Source organism: Antechinus flavipes, chromosome 1 (genome assembly GCF_016432865.1).
Source record: "Antechinus flavipes isolate AdamAnt ecotype Samford, QLD, Australia chromosome 1, AdamAnt_v2, whole genome shotgun sequence".
In the NCBI taxonomy this organism is placed as follows: Eukaryota; Metazoa; Chordata; class Mammalia; order Dasyuromorphia; family Dasyuridae; genus Antechinus; species Antechinus flavipes.
In genome coordinates this window covers 341,792,619-341,816,841 of record NC_067398.1, presented here as the reverse complement: position 1 = coordinate 341,816,841, position 24,223 = coordinate 341,792,619, and the positions used below count along the sequence as shown (strand labels likewise).

At 33.7% G+C, this 24,223-nt stretch overlaps 1 protein-coding gene across 2 annotated transcripts in view; it reads right to left on the bottom strand.

The window, feature by feature from the left end:
* The window catches only part of CRAMP1 (cramped chromatin regulator homolog 1), a 112,086-nt gene that overhangs the window by 39,535 nt on the left and 48,328 nt on the right, over positions 1–24,223 (bottom strand). For both annotated transcript variants that reach the window (XM_051969455.1, XM_051969454.1), the window contains exon 6: positions 9,148–9,196. In XM_051969455.1, coding sequence (XP_051825415.1) covers positions 9,148–9,196 — 49 coding nt within the window. The remainder of the gene's footprint in view (positions 1–9,147; positions 9,197–24,223) is intronic.

Genomic DNA, 24,223 nt, shown 5'->3' with positions numbered 1-24,223 from the left:
ATATTACACTATTCCATAGAGTAGTACTCATTAAAATATGTTGGTATTGATTAACAAACAAAATGATTAATCAGTGAAACAGATTAGAAAACTGGAAAGAAGCTTGGTAGAGATCAAGTTTAAACTAATATCTCAACTTACCAAAATATAAAAGAGATCTATAAAATATGGCTTAAATACGAAGAGACATAATAACATTGTAATAAGCAAGGAAAAAATTGTCTTCTAAATTTATCCATAGGGAAGAGTTCATGACAAAAGACAAAGAATCACAGAAACTTACATACAATTAAAAAGTTTTACATAAATCCAATGTAGCTATAATTAAAAGGGAAATAGTTAATGAAAATCTTTGCAGGAAATATCTGATAAAAAGTCTTATTCCTAAGACATTATTCAGATTTATGTTCTTTTTGAAAAATAAATCATAATTTAAAAAATGCAAATTAAAGCAATGCTGAGAATCCACCTCAATCATTATAATGGCAAAGTTTTAGAAACTGACCATCTTTAAGATGGTGGGAAAATAGGCACAGTAATACATTACTGTTGGAACTGTAAATAAAACAATTTAAAACTATGTACCAAACTTACTAAACTTTGCTGCTTTAATACAACTACTAAAACTATCCCCCAAAGAGATTTAAAAAAAAAAAAAAAAGGACTGGTACATATAAAAATATAGCAACCCTTTATGTGGTGGCAAAGAACTGGAAATTGATGGGGCACGCAGGGAAGAGAAGGGGGCCATCAAATGAGGAACAGCTGTTATTGTTCATCCTTTGTTTTCAATCTTTCTTAATCTTAGTGTGCTTTTGCTCTGAGATTATCTCCAACCCATGGGGATACGTGGAGTGAATAAGTGTGTATGTGTGTGTATACACACATGTACACTCATATGTGTACACACTTGCAAGCACAATGACAACAGGGACTGGATTTTTTTTTTGCCTTTCTTTTGCTAAAACTTTGCCATTCATTATTAAGAATTTAATGTATGGTGATATAATAAATTTACACAGCATTTCATTGGAGTGATATAGTGGAGGAAGCATTGGCTCCAGGGACCTTCCTTTAAACTCCAATACAGTTTGCAAGCCAGTGACTCTGACCTCTTGACTGTTCTATGAACAAGACACTCTATCTCTTGGCTGTGATCACTCCATGTCTGGAACACTGTCCTTCCCTTCATCTCTACCTATTTACTAACCCACACTGGCTTGAGTCCCAACAAAAATCCCATCTTTTACTGGAAGCTTTCTTATAGTGAGCACTTCCCTCCTTTAATTATTTGTTTTCCCTATATAAAGCTTGAAATACTGGGTTTGCATGCTGTCTCCTCAATTTAGATTATGATCTCCTTTAGAGTAGAGAGCTATCTTTTGCCTCCTTTTTTATGTCCCCAGTACTTAGGAACACCACCCAGTAATTCACCGGGTTCAATATTTATTAATTGACTGTGTAACTAATATTTATTAACTGACTGTGTAACTATATTCAAATCCTGCCTCCAGTGCTTATGAGCTGTATGACCTTGGACAAATAACTTAACTCCCTCTAGACCTAAATTTTTTCACCAACAGAATAAAGGAATGAAAAAGATCTGTTCTAGTTCTAGTTGGTTATGTCTCTATTAATGATTATTAATTTTAAAAGAAAAAATATCTTTCTAATTAACAAATTTTTTCATGTCAACTTCATACTTATGATATGAAACACCCTATTAAGGAGTTTGTGTTTTATCTTAATGGCAATTAGGAACCTTTAAAGATTCCGGATTTTAGGCAATCTTTGGGAACGGATGTGGCAAATTATGCTTTAGGAACATTAATTTGCAAGCTATATAGAATTTGGATTGATCAGGGAAGAAACTGGAAAAGGGGTGACCAAGCAGGAGATTACTGAAATATACTAAGTAAAAAGTGATGATGCCTAAACTAGATTGAAGTTTGTGAAAGTGAAATAGAGATGAATGCAAAAAATGCTACCAAAGTATCAAGTGTTAATGACAGTGAATTTAAAAGTCAAGGATAACTCCAAGGGTGTGATGCTGAGTGACATCACCAACAAAACACAGAAATTTTGGGAATGGATGGGTAAGAGATAGATATAATGAATTCTGTCTTGGATATATTTAGTTAAAAGATACTCACATGATAGGTAAAAATGATCATCAGGAAATTAATACTATGAGGGCTAGAGGCTGGAGATAAGACACACAGACACAGACACAGACACACACACACGTTTCTCCCCTACAGGGATCATTCTGTTCTCTTTAGCTGTAGCCTCAGTGCCTAGCACAGCTCCTGGAACATAGCAAGTGCTGAATAAACTTTCATGTTAAAAAACATCTTCTCTCATTTGGTCTCAATTTTCAAGTCTGGGCTCCAAATTCTTGGAGGTTTGTTTATCTCAAAACCCTGTTGATCTTCCCAAGTAAGGTTCTTTGAATGTCTGAGAAGTTATCACATTGATTTCCTTGCATTTCTTTATTGGTTAACTTGCTTCCAATTTGCAAAAGAGCCCTCTGCACATTATAATGAAATTCTTCTTTTAGTTAATAGTTTTGTTTGAAAGCAATAATCAAGCATTATCTGAAAATTATGCAAAGTAACCCCCTTTCATTCTATTGAATGAGCTATTGCTCATCTACCAGGTATCAAAGTTTCCAGGATGTTTTCTAAAAAGCTTACATTTCTTAATTCAAAGCATTTGAAACAAAACTTAAGAGTTTCCCTGGGGAACTTGCCTTTCAAATGCTCTCCCAACTTTATTTCATATTTGCCACTCCTGGTGCCTATTTTTTTCCCTAATATTTTTGCTGTAATCTCTTCCCCTAAATAAACCTGTCTTTTGTTCTCCACCCTCCATCCCCCCACCAAATGTTTTAAGTCTTACTATAGGATAATCAAGAAAATTAAAGACTTTTAAACTAGAAAGGAACTTAAATTTTAATTAAACAGTTTTTCAAAAACTAAAGACAAACAGCCTTGGTATAAAATTGTATGCTTTTAAAAAAAAAAAATTATTCTTCAAGGGCTTCTCTCTCCTTGGTCTAGGACAAAGGAAGAGGGAGAAGGAAAAAAAAGGGGGAAGGGAGAAAAAAGGATAGAAAAAGTGGAACAAGGAAGAAAGGGAGAAGAAGAGATAATGACAAAAGAGAGCGACTATGGGAACAAACTGATGAAATACCAAAGGAGAAATGGGATCTAGAATATAAGGGGCCTTGATTGGGGGAAAGGAGTCAGTTCATCATAAACTAATGAAAATGAGGAGAATGTTAAGAGATTATGTCAAAGAACAATAAGGGGCAGGGTAGAGCAGAGGGGGGAAATCTTGGTCAATGGCCTGTTTTTTTGTTGAATGAACTAGACCCTCTGGTGAAAGGGGAAGGGGAAGGAGTTGTGTAAGACATAAAGAAACAAAATTTCAAACAGCCTCTGTGGGGAGCACAATAAAGAGTTAATTAAGGCAGAAATATTTCTATAAATTCAACAACAACGAAGTTTATATTTTAAAAAAAGACCTAAAAATTTTAGGGTTAAATCAAATGTTTCTAGCTGTGCTGTGCCAAAGTAAAACTGATCAAATGATCTAAAGCCAAACAACAGAATTAGCATTACACCAATTAAATTATGAAATATGTAACCTATAAAGCTAATAAAAATATGGAACAACAAAAGGAAAAGGTACAAATGAAAAGGGTCCTTAACCACTAAATACCAAATAACATTATAAAGCAATACTTAGTATTAGTTAAAAATATAAAATTACATGAGTATAATCAATCAATAACACTTATTAAGAATCTCCTATGAGGAATTCACTAGAGGCATTAGAAATAGAAAACTTGCAGGGGAAAGATGCAGAAAGAAATGTGTATATCCACTTAATGTTCAATAAACCTAATAATATAAAAATGTTGATTACTCGGTGAGAAATGCTTAAAAATTCATAAAGAATTTCTCTGGAAGGAAATTAGCTTAGAAAAATATTTTATATACCACACATCATTATAAATTATAAATGAAAATCTTAGTATAGAAGGTCACATTTTTAAAAAATTACACAATGATACAAGGACAAATCTTTAACAACTATCATTAATAAAAATTACAAGGGAGAGAGATGCCATAAAAGGCAAAACAATTTTGATTAAAGAGATCAATGCAACTAAAGAATAAAAAAAATTAGCAAAAGTTATAGATGGGGGCAGCTAGGTGATGCAGTGGATAGAGCACCAGCCCTGAAGTCAGGAAGATCTGAGTTCAAATCTGACCTCAGACACGTAATACTTCCTGGCTATGTGACCGTGGGCATGTCATTTAACCCCAACTGCCTCAGCAAAACAAATAAAAAATTACAGATGGAGATATTTTGCATATGAGATGTTTAAAAGACGCCATCAAAAGCTATAGAGAATAAGTTGTAATATAGGAGTTAGTTCCTACTTGATAAATTGGTCACTGAAAACAACAATCACATTTTTAAAAGTTCCAAATGCTTAACAAAGCAAAAATAATTTTTTAAAAAGCAAAAATAGTAAAAAAGATGAAAAATCAAAATTTAAGGGGCTATGGGAAAACAAGCATACTGTTGTTGAAGTCATAAGTTCTAGAAAACAATTTGGATTTATTTTTAAAAAGTTATTAAATCCTATATACCTGTGGTAGTGACCCTATTACTGTTGGTATAGCCTTAAGACAAAAATAAACAAAAAAAGCTTCTATATGTGCCAAAATACTCACAGATTTATTGAGTGCTTTTAACAAGAAACTTAAAAGAAATAATTTGCCTATTGATAGGGGCAACAAATTATGCAATTGAAATGTAACAACATTACTTTGCTATAAGGAATGATAATTGTGAAGAATTCAGAGAAATTCAGGGAAATCTTGACTAAAAGAAAAACAGCAGAACCAAAATAACAAACGATGATTATAATAATATAAATAAGGAAACACGAAAAGATAAAAGAATTTAAGTTAAATATAAGAGCCTATGTCAATTTTAGATGAGTGATATCAAATCACTCTTCCTTTGTACTCAGGTTAAACTCTAAGAGTGGAAATTCACATCTTGACAATCACAATGACTATAATAAGTTTCATTTAACTTTTTAATGGGAATTACAAGAGATCAGTACTTATTGGGAAGAGATAACTATTGCCCTTTCCCCGTCTCCCCCCTGCCCAATTCAAACACAATAAATATTTCATTTCAGAGGTACAAAAGCACACTTGAAGCCTAAAGCAATGTAAGCTGATTTGTCCAGGAAGGAAAAACAATCTATATTATTACACGTTGAATAAAATTTCTAATATCTATATTTGGTAGGTATCACTAAACTATTCTAGTTGATTATAAATTATTAAATAGTCTTCTTTCCTCTTCCTTTTCATTTTAAACTTTATCTGTATTTTAGAAGTATTCTCCAGTTGAATATCAACTCTTAGAGCAAAAGCTGCTTTGTTTTTGTTTCAATATCTCAACTGACCAGTACAATCCCCAAAACATAGTAGACACTTAATAAATGTTGAATTAATCTCTATTTCTAGATAGTACTAGATAACCATTATTCAACTTTAGGAATTGTAATGAAAACAAAGCACAGGAGAGAAAAATGTGAGGGCAGGCAAATGCCTGAAACTACTTTGTCTTTCCAAACATCAAAACCCTCCTGTCTTCCTATAAAAAGATCCTTGCTTAATGATTTAAGTTCCATTCTCTCTCTCACTCCCGGTAGCCTGAGATCAGAAATCAGAGTTCTGGTCCCACTTTTAAAACTTTCCAATTCACCTGCACTTTCTCTTGCTTTCAACATGTTCACCAATTGCTTAAGGCAAAAAAATTTCAATAGACTCTCTAAACCCAATAATCAAGAAGAATGAAAAGTATCATCTGTACAAAGAACTATATATTTCTATGTAATCAAAAAGAATATTAAGAATTGCAGATCCCTTCTGAATCATTATTCTTAACTATATTACTTTAAATGTTTTAAAAGGTCCTTGCAAGACATTTCTTGCTTGTGCTGTCCATGCTCAGAAATATGATGTAGATCATTGGACAATTACGTACTATACACTTCTTCTACACAAAGCATTGTTATAAACAGTATGAAGTCTACAAAAACAAAATAGCTCCTGTCCTAAAGGACTTTAAGCTCTGGCTGAGCAGACTAGACATAAAAGTGAATCTGAAAAACAAATCTCTGGCAGCATATGATTATATAGTAGCATGTTACAGAAAATTGAGGAATTGAGAGAAAGAGAAGTATGTGAGTAAGATTTTTAAAGAAAGGATGCATATAAAAATGAGTTCACAGATGAAGATGGGGAAAAATAGAGAAATCTGACTTATGGCACTTAATAAGGAAAGAGACTATTAAAAGAAAAAGCAGAAAGACAAAGTCAGTAGTATATGCAAGAATGAGAAAGGAAATAGCCTGAAAAGAATGAGTATTTTGGAGACAAGGAAATGTTAAAATTGTATAGATGCAGGGATCAATTGTTTAAAAGGTTCTGACTTTAAAATTAAGGAATTTGGAGACAGCACAATTCAGTGGAAAAAATACTGGATTTAGAATCAAGTTGAACACTGGATCTGCTGTTTATACTTTGATCTGGATTTTCTCATTTGTAAAATGGGGGGACAGGGTCAGGGTTTGGTGTTGCTAGACTAGATGGCCTCTAAGATTTTTAACTTACACCATGATCATGTGATTTGATTCAATAAATAATAAGTATTTCACTGAAGAGTAGCACACAAAGAAAGGATATGATAAAAGGATTACTATGAATACATCAACTTGTTAGCATTCTGTGGAAAGGATAAGGGAAGAGACAACAGGAATCCAAAGTTAACCTACTTATAGCAAACCCATATGAGATAGGATATGAGCTTCAACTAATATTTAGTTCTTTATAATTTTCAAAATAGTTCCATATAGTTTACTTGAAGATCCCCATGAACTAGGGTTCTTAGTCATACTTTATAAATTAAGAAACTGATTAGCATGGTGTTTTGAAAATGAAAAGTAAGGGGAGCCTGGGTGAAAAAATGGAAAAGGAAAATGAAGAAAAGCCCAAAAAAATCAAACAGTAGGAAACAAAAGAGATTTATTTTTATAAAAAAAGGATGGAGTATGAGGAAAGAGTAACAAAAAATATTAAATATGGTATAAAGATTGAAGACAAGAAGGATTGATACCACTGAATTTGGCTAGGAAGGATTGTTAAATTACAAGCAGTTAAAGGAGGAGAAAAAGGTACAAATATAAATCAATAATTTGAAATTTATTTTTAAAAGGAAAGAGAAAAGGTTTAAATGAAGGCTTTTTCTAAGATAAAAGAGTTGTTGAACAAGTGTGCAGTCAACAGAGAAGGAAAACTAAAGATATTAGATTAAGAGAAACTGAATTTGAGGATAAAGAATTGGAAGGCAGAAGTATAAAAACATTATATTGCTCACTAAATAGTTACTGAGTGCCTACTACCCAGAGAACATGAGGATTTTCCTGAGTAAGAAGATAAATTTCTTCTTCTGAACTTAAAGGGAATGAGAGGATGAATGCAGAATTTCACTGAAAGAACAAGTGAAACAGATAGTGAAGCCTGCACTTGAGCTTCTTAGTGAATTGTGAGGTGAGTATATTAGCTGAGAGTAATAAAAGAGAAGCCCAAATTAATGTGAACAATAAACCCCAAAATGAGAAATAAGTAACTTATCCAACAATTAGCAGAATCATGAGCAAATAAGTATTGGATATATTGTTAACCAGTTATTTAGCTGATTTACTATTAATATTCATGGAATTATTAAATTTGTTAAATGATGTTAAACTAATATCTATCCATCTACTTATGCATATACAGCCATAATATCTTTTAGCCAATTAATTAGGATTAATTTAAGGTAGAAATTATGAAGTCAAATAACAAACCTGTTAGTTCCAGCTGTAAATTTATCCTTATTAGAAACCACTGACAGAGATAATTATCATCTCTAGCTAATAACTGTAAGTTTATTTATTCATTTGACAAGGCACTGCGTTTTTGTAGGGAAAGAAGGATGGGGAGGGGAAGAAGGAAAAGAGAAAGGAAACAAAAAGGGAAAAAGGAAAGAAAAGGGAGAAGGGAGTAAAGGAAAAGGAGAAAAGGGAAGAATAAATGTCAGTACTTTATATAGAAAAAAGACTTAATCAATAGTCACAATGTGTTATATTGGCTGTGGCTATCAGAATATTAAATCTGATGACTAATCATACAATTGTGAAACTAGTCTATAAAGTACAATTTTCTTTCTTTTTTAAAAATTATTTTCGCTTTTTATTTACAAAACACACATGGGAAATTTTTCAACATTGACCCTTGCAAAACCTTCTGTTCCAAATTTTTCCCATCTTCCCCACACTCCCTCTCCTGGATAGCAGGTAGTCCAATAAATGTTAAATATATTAAAATATATGTTAAATCTAATATATGTGTACAAATTTATACAGTTATCACAGTATCTTGCTGCACAAGAAAAACTGGCTCTAGAAAGAAAGAAAAAACCTAAGAAGGAAAACAAAATTGCAAGCAAACAACAGAAAAAGTGAAAATGCTATGTTGTGGTCCACACTCATTACCCATAAAGTACAATTTTCTTCTGCATCTTTAACATCAGCTCACAGTCTTTAAATCCAAGAGGAAAACTTGAGATTAATACAATTTTTTTTTTATAACAGCATGAGATATATTGGCAAAGGGATGAAAATATATGTGTACAATGAATGAGTCAACACTGAAACTACAGTTAGGACTGTGTACAGTAAAAACAATGTAAGAAAGCTTTGGATCAAGTCTTATGATATGCTCAGATACTCCTAAGTAATATTAACTGCCTTTTATACTTTCATTAAGAGTGAATTTTTAAGGAGGGGAGGAAGGGGAAAACAACACATATGATTTTCTTTAACAAATATTATAAGATCTATTTTGAAATCAATATTTAACTGTTTTCACTGGGTAAAGAAAATAAAAAGGTACATAGAATAATATAATAGTATTATGTCAATCTGTGAAACTCTTCCAAAAGAATCAGCATATTCCATCCAATCAACAGGGTTCATTAACAATGGAAAATAAAATACTGACTTACCCAACTTGAATAAGTTCATTCAGTTTTGTGGCATTCTTATCATCCATACCTTCAAATGAAAAAGAAAATACTCAAATAAGAATATGATGCAAATAAATCACAAAGTTCAAGTTCTAATCATTATTGTTCTAAGGATCAAATCTATGTTCCTTGGCCTGGCATTTAAAACACTCCACTATCCAACTTTATTTTTTAAATCTCATTTCTGACTTATTTTGCTATCAACCTTTTTTATCACCAAACTATTTTATCCACAATCCTCACAATAAGACAGGACTACAAACCTTTTGTTCCTCTATTTACACAATTCCATTTATCTGAAATACTCTCCCTTCTTTTAGCCATCCAAACTTATCTCTTTTTCAAGATTCACCTCAAATTCCCATATTCCCTGTGAAGATTTTCTTGGTTTCTTTCTACACTAATTTTTCCTCTCCTCAACATCTCCTATTTCACTTGTCTCTACCATTTACCTGACAATTATTTTCAATTTATACATCTTTTATGTTTCCCCATAGAGCCAGAATAGTACCTTGCACACCTGTATATCATAAATACTCGATAAAACGTTTAATGACGTAACTTGCCATAATGCATAACTCATCTTAATGACATAATCTAAAGTGAAATAGGAAGAAAGAAGTTTTTTCAATATAACAATTTGACAAAAAGGGGACAAAGTTAACTATAAAACCAAGTGTTGGATAGGTCTTTAGTCTGCATGTGTAAAAGGACATTAACTTAACTCTTTTTATAAGAATTTAAGCTCAATTACGAAATGAGTGAAAAGAAAGCCCATCACAAAGCCCCCTGCCTTCAGAAGTTGCTGTGAAAGTGACAACAGTTTTTAACATAAATCCCGAGCTCAGAAAACCAAAACAAAGCAAATCACTATTTTCTTGGATTTTTACTATATATTGTCAAGATAACAAAATAATACAGAAATATACAATTCTTCTAATTTTGGATATCATATAAAGGAAAATAAAAACTGTAAATCTATTTTGGCCACAGATATTATATACTACACACTTAAACAATTATCATAACTCTAGATTCCTTATGGATACATAATAAATAGTGAATGAATCTATTCACAGTGGTACTAGAAAATCAATCTTTGAGGAATTTATCAAGTTATCAGGGTTCCAATAACCCTATAATAAGTTTCATTGGAAACTTATTTTAACCAAGGAAATGAGATGATTGCCAAATCATAAATTATTTCAATTCTATAGAAAGCCACAATATTCTTCACTTAAAAAGTCCACTTGAATAAAAGCTGAAGGGAAAATAGCAGTTCTTGTTTATATAGTACTCTTTACAAAACTGCATATCTTATTTCATCTGATTTTTAAAAAACTCTAATGAGTCAGCGTTACAGACATTATCCTCTTGAATAGTTGCCAAGTCTTGTTGCTTCTCTTTCTCTCAACATCTCTCAAAACTGTCCCTTTCTGTACATTCACAAAACCATGACCCTTACTCACACCTTTTCTATTCCTACTCTAGTCCTCTATCTATTTTCCATATAGCTACAAAAAGACTTCTCTCACGTCTGACTATGTCACTCTCATGTTCTTATAGTTGCCGATGTCTTTCTATTAACTTTAAGACAGTATAAACTTTTAAGACTGGAAATGGGGTGCTTCACGATCTGACTCCAACCTGCCCTTTTCAAACTTAGTTCAATATTATTCCCTTTCAAGAACTCTACTGACATCCCAACCAAGTGGTAGGAGCTGTTTGCTGAATTTAACATTCCACTTTCATGAGTTTATACTATGATAGCTCTGATATGAAAGGAGACATGACTCTCACACCCAGGTCATCTCAGTCCTCATCTTTCTTCAAGACTTAATTCAAGTGCTCAAGTCTTGTTGAAGACTTCCACAAAACTTGTAAGGATATAATGTAATCATTTAAGTCTGTATATAAACTGATAAATACACTTTTAAATAACAAGCACAGGAAATTAGGCATTTGAATAATACAATAGAGGTCTATTTTAAAGGAAAGAATGGAAAGTCAGTTCAAAATTATTAAGTATTCTATGCAATGATCATGCTAAACACTAGAGATAAAAAGTCAAAATGCCAGCATAGTTCCCAGGTTAATTACAATCTCTCATTTAACTTTACTATTAAAATGAATAACAACCTAAGGACCTCTTGAAAAAAAGGAAGACTTGCAATTAAAAAAAAAATTAATAATAATACACTCAAGCAATTTCATTTTATGAACTTACACCTCTATCCAGCTCTAAGACTAAAAATGAAATAAACTGATGGAAGAATTATTTCATAACAATACCATCTATAAAGAAAATGCTATCGATGTCCAAAGAAAAAATTGATGGAGACTGAATGAAGATCAAAGCTACTATTTTCACACTATTTGCTTTGTTTTGATTTTTGTGGGTTTTCCATTCTTCTTCTTTTTCTTCTTTTTTTGGTTTCTTCTTCTACAACATGAATAATGTGGAAATATATTTAACATGGGTTGCACATGTATAACTTATATCTGACTGCTTGCTGTCTTGGGCAGGAGACAGGGGAGGGAGAGAGAAAAATTAGGAATTTAAAAAAAACTTAGGATATTGAAAACTATCATTACATATAATTGAAAAAATATATATACAATTTACATTAAAAATACCATCTGTAAAAATAACTATTTCAAAACCATAAAAATCTATATATGCAATGATTACAAAATGTACATGGAAACAACCATAAAATAGTAATAAAACTGAATGTTACGAAATTATAAAGACTAAGCTTAGACCCAAAGAAGAGATATGAGAAAGTACCTTGACCTTAATTATTTGTGGAAGTTGGGTACTATGGGTGTGGAACATTGCAAAAAATGTCAGACTTTTTTGATATGTTGATTAGTTTTACTAAACCCAATTTTCCTTTAAAAAATTCTTTATTATGGTTCTCTGAGAAGGGGAAAGGAGCAGGCTACATTAGGAAAAACACTTGATGTGTAAAAAAAAAAAAACTATTTTCTTAATTGAAGTTTGAACACATGTACACACATAGTAACTTAAATATAGTCACTATGGAAATAGTTATAGAAGGCAACAAGTATGTCATTAAAGCAGGAATTACAGTGAACTATGACCACACAGCTAGAGACTATCACACGTTTCCAACTCTGCCTGAATAAAGATAGCACAATGCCTGAAACACAATAAGCATTTAATAAACATTTGTGAGTTGATTAGCAATCCCCAACTAGATCTGCCTATTGATAAAAGTGCAGCTCCTCAGGTTGTCTCTAGTATACCTCTTGAATATATTAACTAATTAAATACTTACTAAGTGCAGCCTATGAGCCACCTAATTTGATAAGCATTGTAGAAGACAAAAAGAAATAAAGGATATGGATTCTTCATTGCCTAACAGAGAAGACACAGAAATTTAAATGATTTACAAGTAATATTGAAAACAGCAAACATAAGAGATGACAGAAAGTAATACAAGATTAATTAAGAATAAGTAAAAAAAAAAATGACTCAAAAATAGTTTGAGTCATGAAGAATGATTTAGAGCAGAGGTGGCACACTTGAGGATGCAAAAATCCCAAGTGAGGTCAAACCAGATTGAAATGTGACAAGGAAATGTTTAACATAATAAATTAAATGACAAAGGTGGTTTCATAGGAGAATACAGAATTAAGTCAGACTTCTATAGATGAGAAGTATTTAACTAAATGGAAAAAAGGGGTGAGTGTGTGTAAGCAAAAGCACAGACAAATGTTTAAGTGACAATGAAGTTTCCAATCTGGAAAGAGCAAAAGTTTTTTTCCATGGCAGTAGGGAGATAAAGCTGGAAAAATAGGTTGCACCCATACTATGTAAAATTTCAAATGTCTAAGGTATTTAAACTTTATTCTCTTACTGGAATTCAGAAAAGGGTTTGCAACAAGCAAAGGAGACATTAACAAAGTTAATATTTCGGGAAGACTCATCTGGCAATTGTGTGTATGATGGATCGATCGGAAAGCAGAGATCAACTAATTTAAAGACTTACAAAAATGCAAGCATGAGACTGAAATGATGGAGTTAAGTCACTGTAGTAGCAGTGGGAATGGAAAGGAAGAATTAGATGAAATCAATGCAAAGGAAAAATTAATCAGACTTGCTTGCTGACTGGATATGAAGGGTGAAAGAAGGGAAAGAATCAAAGCTAATTTGGAGCTTTCAAGACTGGAATAACATTGATCTCATAAAGCAAAAAAGGGAAGAAGAGTATAAAGGCTTTGAGGGGAACCAGTAAAAAAGCATTTATTTAATACTTATTAATGCCAGGGATACAAAAACAAAACAAAACAAAACAAAACAAAAAAAACCCACTACTATCCCAAGATTTCAAAGAGCTCACATATAATGGGGAGACAACAAACAAACATACAAGATAAAGGTAGCATTTATGGGGGATCAAAAAAAGCCTCCTTTAAAAATCAGGATTTGAGTTGAGTTCCTACCTTTAAATTTTTAAAAATTTGTTTTCATCATTTACAATCTGCTTTCTCATACAACCACTCCAACCCCCAGTGTCAATTAAGAAGCCAAGAAAAATAAAATCTAATATAAATATGCATATTCAATCAAAGCAAACTTCCACGTTGGCCATGTTTCAAAGATAGATAAATAGAGATATTTCTTATTCTACAATATTAAGTCTATCACTTCTGCATCAGGAGGTTTCCTCTTATTTGCCCTTTACTCCTCTGGAATGCCCTATTGGGCAATGCTGGTAACAGCTGAACATAAGAGTATTCCAACACATTTATATATACACCATAACTTGTTCATTCATGCCCCAATTTATGAGCACCCCCTCAGATTATCATTCTTTGACACCTCAAACAGAGTTAGAAATATTTTTGTACATCCTTAGGAGTTTGCTCTGCTTAGGATTAATCCATCCTTTAATCTACTGTCTACTTCTCCTCTTCTTTTTTCTCTTTTCCTCATCTATCTGTTGAGTAAAATTAACTCTGTACTCACCTTTGTCTGTATTATTCTTCCTTCTTTTGATCAATTCAGAAGAGAGTGAGGTTCAAATGTCAGCTGCTCTGTTCCCTCCTTATTTGTACAGATGTCAACTTGTATACACTGATTATGTGAGATAATTTCCCTTAAACTTTCATTCTCCTCATTCCATTCTTTTACTAAAAATTGAAATATAACAGAAACAAATTCCCAAGTCTTGTCTAATTGGATTTCCTCTATGGACTCTAAATTGTGATTATGGTGTTCCTGAGGATTTTCATTTGAGGGTTTCTTCAAGATTTTTTCCATTTCCACTTTTTACCTTCTGGTTCTAAAAGATTTGGACAATTTTCTTTTAAGACTTCCTGAAATATGATTATCTAGACTCTTGTTTTGGGGAGGATATTTAGAGGACCCAAGAGTCTAAATTTTTTCCTGTGATGTTTTCCAGATCACATGTTTTTGGCTATGAGATTTTCTACATTTTCTTCCATTTTTTCAACTTTCTGACTTTTAATATTAGTTGTTACCTCATGAAGTTACTGGCTTCTACATGGTCTGTTCAAATTTTTAGAGTTTGTTGCTCAGACAATAGAGCTCATGTCAAAGTGTTAGTTAATTCCCCTTCAAATTCTTTCTTCTATGGCTAGTATCCATTTTCCATTTTTTCCTCAAGCACTATCATTCCATTTATAAAAACATTTTTAAACTTTTTATTTTTTCCATGAATTCTAGCCAATTTTGATATGGTTTTTCTCTGCCATTGATAGAATGTTTTAGAATCATTGCCCTGTTCTGTTTTTATTTCTTGAGCATCTCTACTACCATAGTAACTCATAGGACTCTTTTTTGTTTATCCATTTTTCTAACCTCATTCTTGGCTTCTGACTTGATCCTTGGGGTGGGCTCTGCCACACTTATGAAGGGAAGGACTGAACTGGTCCTTTTTCTGAGGAGAGGTTTAACATTGTTACTCCAGCATTACAGGAACACGTTGGGGACTTTTGGTGCTCCTAAAGTGTTCTGAAGCAGGACAAAGTTATCTTGCTAACCCCCTAGTTTGAACTCTCTGCAGAATTCTGAGGCACCCTGCTGAGTTTGATATCTGAACCAAACTACTGCTGCAGCTTGCTTCTGAACTTCCTCCTTTCTCCATACATTGTCCAAAGCCTCCCTGCCAAGGTCCACCACTTTCTTCTGCAAGTCTTCTCATTTTGCCAATGAGCTGGGTAGTGAGAGACAAAAACCACTGTTTGGCGTGTGTTCCACTTGGTCTGAGTCTAAGAGTAACCTGATATGAGGAGGAAGTCCCCCTCTTGCCCTGGTGCACAGCGTTTCTTTCAGTGCTGCTCTTGGCCCTACCTGTCTTCAGTATTCACAGACTTTACCCATTGATCTCCACATCCTGAGCTTGGCTAAACAAATGGCCCTGTGACTTTTCTTTTGGATTTTCCCATTAGGATTTGGTCTGGCACATTTCTTAGGTCTGTCTGGAAAAGTTTTTGGACATGAGTCTGCTACAGTGGCCTTACTTACTCCAGCATCTTGACTTCGTCTCTTGGGCTGAGTCTTTTTTTTTTTTTTTAATTTTTATTTAATGATTACTTTATATTGACAACATTATCCCTTGCACTCGTTTCTTTTCCGATATTTTTTTCCCCTCCTTCCCTCCACCCCCTCCCCTAGATGGCAAGCAGTCCTTTATATGTTGGATATGTTGCAGTATATCCTAGATACAATATATGTTTGCAGAACCGAACAGTTCTCTTGTTGCATAGGGAGAATTGGATTCAGAAGGTATAAATAACCCGGGAAGAAAGACAAAAATGCAGATAGTTCACATTCGTTTCCCAGTGTTCGTTCTTTGGGTGTAGCTACTTTTGTCCGTCATTTATCAATTGAAACTTAGTTAGGTCTCTTTGTCAAAGAAATCCACTTCCATCAAAATATGTCCTCATACAATATCGTTGTCGAAGTGTATAATGATCTCCTGGTTCTGCTCATTTCACTTAGCATCAGTTCATGTAAGTCTCGCCAGTCCTCTCTGTATTCATCCTGCTGGTCATTTCTTACAGAACAATAATATTCCATAACATTCATATACCACAATTTACCCAGCCATTCTCCAATTGATGGGCATCCATTCATTTTCCAGTTTCTAGCCACTACAAATAGGGCTGCTACAAACATTTTGGCACATACAGGTCCCTTTCCCTTCTTTAGTATTTCTTTGGGATATAAGCCCAATAGAAACACTGCTGGATCAAAGGGTATGCACAATTTGATAATTTTTTGGGCATAATTCCAGATTGCTCTCCAGAACGGTTGGATTCGTTCACAACTCCACCAACAATGCATTAGTGTCCCAGTTTTCCCGCATCCCCTCCAACATTCATCATTATTTTTTCCTGTCATCTTAGCCAATCTGACAGGTGTGTAGTGGTATCTCAGAGTTGTCTTAATTTGAATTTCTCTGATCAATAATGATTTGGAACACTCTTTCATATAAGTGGTAATAGTTTCAATTTCATCCTCTGAAAATTATCTGCTCATATCCTTTGACCATTTATCAATTGGAGAATGGCTTGATTTCTTATAAATTTGAGTCAGTTCTCTATATATTTTAGAAATGAGGCCTTTATCAGAACCTTTAACTATGAAGATGTTTTCCCAGTTTGTTGCTTTTGGGCTGAGTCTTAAAGAAAACCAGGGAAATTAAAGAGACAGAGAGGAGAAGGGAAAGAATTCCAAGCATGAGGGATATCCAGTGCGAGGGCACAGAGATAAGAAATAGAGGATTGTAGCTAAGGAGCAGGATTATCCTTCCAGTTCTGCTTTATCAACTTTTTCAACAAGAATTTCATCAAATTATTTCCAGATTTCTCTGTACTTATTCTTACATTACATTCACTACTGTTTCTCGATGACTCCCCAATTACAAGACATTTAGATTACTTTAAGTTTTTAAACTATATATAAAAATCATTGACAAAAGGTTTTAATTTTTCTTTTTGATAACATTTGAACAATCAAGACTTAAGTTTTAGATACACTGAGGTGACAGGAAGCATTCATTTATGGATAATTTCATAGTATAGGACAACTTTCATGTAATTTAAAAGTTTTCTCTTATAAATAAATGCCTAACCATTATGTAGAAACAAGAGTTGTTACCGAGGATAAGGGCAGCAGTAGTGAAAGCTCTGCTCTAACTTAGAGGACTTCAAGAATTTCAATTACAACAAATTAAAATTCTTCCCAACAATGTATGTACCATAAACACCTTGCATCTATTCTGCAGTTCTACAGATGTATATGCTGTATCCTTGAATTAAAGGGGACTATCTTGTGTCTCTATTTGTATTCCTAGGCCTTAGCACAGTGCCTGCCATAAAGTAATCATTTGATAAATGCTTTTCCATTCTGCTCTAGTCCTCATTTAACTCAATATCACTAAAAGCCATACTTTACCCTTCTCCTAGTCTACCTAGATTAGAATGTGCTCTTAATTTAAGCTACCTTCTGTTCTGACATCACTATTATCCATTTGGTTTCATGGTTAGCCCCTGCTACAGACTTTAGTTTTTGCTTCATAAATGCTTTCTGCCTGGCACTTCAGTCACCAACTTCTGTTTGCTTTTCCCATCCTTGCCCCAAGAGTCATAATGGAATTTCCTAGTTGACTATCCTTACCACTCTGCTCTTTTGCACTGCAATATGAAGGTAGTAGGAAGGGAAGTCATATACCAATGAGAATTGTCAACAGAAATAAAAACATTTATAAAATAACTCATTTTCCCAAGACCCTTTAAAATGCTGGTAAGGGACTTCCAGCCAAGATGGCGGCGAGGAGGCACACAGCTGTGCAAGCTCACTATCCATTTCATTACAAGCAATAGTTACCAAGAGAAGCCATCCTTGAGATTCGCCAAGAAAGGTCTGTTTTTGCGCGAGAGCTGGGACTGTTTTGGATCGGGCGCAGGCTGCAGGCAGGCAGCTCACAGCCGAGCAGACTGGAGAAGGGGGTGGGGTGTGATCACAGTGGTCTCTGCGGAGAGAGCTTTGCTACAGGATTGGATACTTTGCCCTGGCAGCAAGCCAGCAGCCCAGCAGAAAAGCTAAAAACACCAGGGACGAAGAATACAACCCCAAACAGCTAGAGTCTCTCGGGACCTGGCCACCCTCCCCAATCCTCCCCCCCCCCCCCCCACAGTGTCTCAGCAAGCTCTCGGATCTCACAGCGCAGGCGCAGCACAGTAGGGCTAGTGCCTCACTGCTGCCCTCGCAGTCTGTAGAGGAAGCTCGGTAACGCCACCCAGCCCCTCCCCCAAAAAAGCAGACTCCAATTTCTTTTTTTCTTTTTGCTAGTTTGTCTTTGATTCTTTGATATAATGAGCAAAAAATTGAAGAGGACTTTAATCTTTGACAGCTTTTATACAGAAAGAGAGCAGACTCCAAATCCTGAGGAGACTAAAAACAGACAGTCTCCAGGTGAATCCCCAATGGAGGAGATCATCTGTTCCTCAACACAGATGAACCTCATAGAAGTAATTAAAAAGGCTCTCACAAGGGAGCTAGGAGAAAAATGGGAAAAGGAGAGGGAGGCTTGGCAAAAGAGTCTGGAGAAGTCATCCCACTCATTTAAAGAGAGACTGGATAAAGAAATAAAATCCTTGAAAAACAGGATTAGTGAACTGGAAACAGAAAATAGCTCTCTAAAAAACAAAATTGGCAAAATGGAAAATAATTCCACAGAACAAAAGAACTCAATGGGAAAATTAGAAAATTAGAATTTTAAAAGAGTGAGTGAAGAAAACACTTCATTAAAAATCAGAATCGAACAATTGGAATTGAATGACTCGAGGAGACAAGAAGAATCAGTCAAGCAAATCCAAAAAAATCAAACAATGGAAAAGAATATGAAATATCTTCTGGGGAAGACAACAGACCTGGAAAACAGATCCAGGAGGGACAATCTGAGAATCATTGGACTCCCAGAAAAGTATGATTGAAAAAAGAGCCTGGACACTATTTTCCAGGAAATTATCAAAGAGAACTGCCCAGAAGTCATAGGAACAGAGGATAAAATAGACATTGAAAGAATTCATCGATCACCCACTGAAAGGGATCCTAAAATCAAAACACCAAGGAATATAGTGGCCAAATGCCAGAACCCTCAGACGAAGGAAAAAATATTGCAAGCAGCTGGAAAAACCCAATTCAAGTATCATGGAGCCACAATAAGGATCACCCAGGATCTGGCAGCATCCACATTAAAGGATCGAAGGGCCTGGAATATGATATTCCGAAGGCTAAAGAACTTGGTATGCAACCAAAAGTAACTTACCCAGCTAGAATGAGCAGCTTTTTCCAGGGAAGAAGATGGACATTCAACGAAGTAAGTGAATTTCACCTATTTTTGATGAAAAATCCAGAACTTAACAAAAAGTTTGATCTACAAATATAGAACTCAAGAGAAATCTAAAAAGGTAAAGATTAATCTTGAGAACTATATTTCTGATATAAAGATGTATAAAGAATACATGTATACATTGTTCTAGAAAGTAGATGTGGAAAGGACATTGTACCAGAAAAAGGGTAAAGTGGGGGTACTACATCTCATGAAGAAGCAAAGGAAACCTATTATATCTGAGAGAAAGAATGGAGGAGGATGAATATAGTGGGTATCTTACTGCCTTCAGAATTGGCTTTAAGAGAAAAATTTTAGACATATTCAATTTATGGTGAAACTTCTCCTACCTCATTGAAAAGTGAGAAGGGAAAAGTGAAAAGGGAAGGAATAAGCTAAGCGGAAGGGAATACGGAAACGGGGAGGGAAAGGGGTAAGATAGGGGGAGGAAATCTAAGAGGGAGGAGGGGGGAGATACTAAAAAGGGAGGGGTGTGAGAAGCAAGTGGTGCTCACAAGCTTAATACTGGGAAGGGGGGTAAGGGGGAAAAAAGGGAGAAAAGCATAAACAGGGGTTAACAAGATGGCAAGTAATACAGAATTGGTCATTTTAACCATAAATGTGAACGGGGTAAACTCCCCCATAAAGAGGAAGCGGTTAGCAAAATGGATTAAAAGCCAGAATCCTACAATATGTTGTTTACAGGAAACACACCTGAAGCAGGGAGATACATGCAGGTTAAAGGTAAAAGGTTGGAGCAAAATCTACTATGCTTCAGGTGAAGTCAAAAAAGCAGGGGTAGCCATCCTGATCTCAGATCAAGCTAAAGCAAAAATTGATCTAATTAAAAGAGATAAGGAAGGGCACTATATCTTGATAAAGAGTAGCATGGATAATGAAGCAATATCACTGTTAAACATATATGCGCCAAGTGATGTAGCATCTAATTTCTTAAAAGAAAAATTAAGAGAGCTGCAAGAAGAAATAGACAGCAAAACTATAATAGTGGGAGATCTCAACCTTGCACTCTCAGAATTAGATAAATCAAACCACAAAATAAATAAGAAAGAAGTCAAAGAGGTAAATAGAATACTAGAAAAGTTAGATATGATAGATCTCTGGAGAAAATGTAATGGAGACAGAAAGGAGTACACTTTCTTTTCAGCAGTTCATGGAAACTATACAAAAACTGACCATATATTAGGACATAAAAACCTCAAATTCAAATGCAGTAAGGCAGAAATAGTAAATGCATCCTTTTCAGACCACGATGCAATGAAAATTACATTCAACAAAAAGCCAGGGGGAAGTAGACCAAAAAATAATTGGAAACTAAATAATCTCATACTAAAGAATGATTGGGTGAAATAGCAAATCATAGACATAATTAATAACTTCACCCAAGAAAACGATAATAATGAGACATCATACCAAAATGTATGGGATGCAGCCAAAGAGGTAATAAGGGGAAATTTCATATCTCTAGAGGCCTATTTGCATAAAATAGAGAAAGAGAAGGTCAATGAATTGGGCTTGCAACTAAAAATGCTAGAAAAGGAACAAATTAAAACCCCCAGTCAAATACTAAACTTGAAATTCTAAAAATAAAAGGAGAGATCAATAAAATTGAAAGTAAAAAAACTATTGAATTAATTAATAAAACTAAGAGTTGGTTCTATGAAAAAACCAACAAAATAGACAAACCCTTAGTAAATCTGATTAAAAAAAGGAAAGAGGAAAATCAAATTGTTAGTCTTAAAAATGAAAAGGGAGAACTTGCCACTAATGAAGAGGAAATTAGAGCAATAATTAGGAGTTACTTTGCCCAACTTTATGCCAATACATTTGACAACTTAAATGAAATAGAAGAACACCTCCAAAAATATAGCTTGCCCAAACTAACAGAGGAAGAAGTAAATATCCTAAACAGTCCCATCACAGAAAAAGAAATAGAACAAACTATCAACCAACTCCCTAAGAAAAAATCCCCAGGACCAGATGGATTTACATGTGAATTCTACCAAACATTTAAAGAACAATTAACTCCAATGCTAAATAAACTATTTGAAAAAATAGGGATTGAAGGAGTCCTACCAAACTCCTTTTATGACACAGACATGGTAATGATACCTAAACCAGGTAGGTTGAAAACAGAGAAAGAAAATTATAGACCAATCTCCCTAATGAATATTGATGCTAAAATCTTAAATAAAATATTAGCAAAAAGATTACAGAAAATCATCCCCAGGATAATACACTCTGACCAAGTAGGATTTATACCAGGAAAATGTTTGTTTTTACCTTCTGAATCCAATTCTCCCTGTGCAACAAGAGAACTGCTCGGTTCTGCAAACATATCTAACATATATAGGACTGCTTGCCATCTAGGGGAGGGGGTGGAGGGAGGGAGGGGAAAAATCGGAACAGAAGCGAGTGCAAGGGATAATGTTGTAAAAAAAATTACCCTGGCATGGATTCTGTCAATATAAAGTTATTATAAAATAAAATAAAATATTAAAAAAAAAAAGAAGTATATAACGAAAAAAAATAAAATAAAATGCTGGTAAAACTTATTCCTATCACAATTTGAAAAGCTTTCTAAGTCCCTCTAGGATAAATTATCAAATGAGATAACACATATATAGCATTTTGCAAACCTGAAAGCAGTATCTCAAAAATAGGTAAATCATAGTACACAGCCTTCGGGCCACTCTTGAATAATAACTTGGAGCCTATCAGGATGGAACCAGAAAGTAGTAAAAATAACTCTGGGAGGAAGAGTGAAAATACAAATCCACATTCCCCTATTCCTTCAGAAAGAAAAATGAGGAAAAGAGAATTGGCTTTTATTCTCTTTTTGTTATTATTTTCAATTTTAGAAATATATTTTCCTTAAAAGTGGTACTATGTCTTGGTAAAAATAAGAGACACTTGCTGTTCACAGTCATTAATATGAACAAATTAAACAATTCTCTAAAATTCATATAATCTTCTTCAATTTAGTCTGGACCTGTGATTTTATTAGCATAAGTACTTTCACTAAAGAATCTCAATTCAAAAATTGCAGTCTTGCAATTGTTTTGCATTTTATAACCTAAGAGAACTGCCTGGTATGCTAACCTTTATGATCATAAAGCCAGGATGAATGAGAGATAGAATGTGAATGACAAGTGGTTCCTGACCTCAATGCTATATATTTCTCATCCATAATGCTATACTGCCTTTCTACAAATTCTAATTATTGCAAATTTTTGCATATTCAAAATTTTTAAATCCCCACTTGCTAGTATATTCTTTTGGAGTATAAGGAAAGGTTCTTCAACTTGTTTGTGTATTTTAGCATCTCTAGTGAAACCTAAGAATCCCTTCTTAGAATCATGATTTTAAATACACAAAACAAAATATACAAGATTGCCAAGGAAACCAATCACAATGAAGTAGATCTCAAAATATAGATTCTAAATTAAGAACCCTGGATATAAGATATTCTGCAAGACTGGTTGAAGACAAGAAATATGACCTATTATTAGAAAAATAAATAAATAAATAAATATAGTAATTGAATAAAAAAAGCTAGAAGAACAAATTTAAAACTCTCAATTAAAAATAGCAAATCCGAAATTCCAAAAATGGGAGATTAATAAATTTGAAAGCAAGAAAACTATTGAACTAATAAGCAAAACTAAGGGTTGGTTTTATGAAAAAACCAACAAAGCAGATAAACCTTTAGTTAATTTGATAAGAAAAAGGAAAGGAAAATCAAATTGCCTGTATCAAAAATGAAAAGAGTAAATTTGCCACCAATGAAGAAATTAAAGCAATAAGTAGGAGCTGTTCTGCTCAACTGTATGCCAATAAATCTGATATTATAAATGAAATGGATGAATACATATAAAATACAGATTACCCAGATTAATAGAGGAAATAAATTAAATCTCTAAAGCCAGATGGATTTACAAGTTAATTCTACCAAACATTTAAAAAACAATTTATTCCAACACTAAGCAAACTATTTGGAAAAATAGGAGAAGAAAAAGTCCTATCAAATTCCTTTTGTGACACAGATATGGTACAGATACCTGGACTGAGCAGGGTCAATACAGTGGAAAAAAAAATTATAAGCCAATTCCCTAATGAATATTGATGCAAAAATCTTAAATAATTAAATTATTAAAAAATAATTACCAGAATAGTATAGTATGACCAAGTAGGATTTATATCAAGAATGCAGGGATGGTTTAATATTAGGAAAACTACTAGCATAACTGACTACATCAACAACTAAATTAACAAATCATATGCTTATATCAATACACAGAATAAGCATTTGACAAAATATAACACCTATTCCTATAAAAAACAGTGGAGAACACAGAAATAAATGGAGTTTTCCTAAAAATGATTACCAGCATCTAACTAAGACCACTTTAACAACTTTAGCAAAGTTGCAGGATACAAAATAAATCCACATAAATCAACAGCATTTCTATGTGCTACCAACAAAGTCCAGTAGCAAGGGATAGAAAGAGAAATTTCATTTAAATTAACTATAGTAAATATAAAATATTTGGGAGTCTACCTGCCAAGACAAAGCCAGGAAGTATATAAACACAACTACAAATATTTTAAACATAAATAAAGTTTGATCTAAACAATTGGAA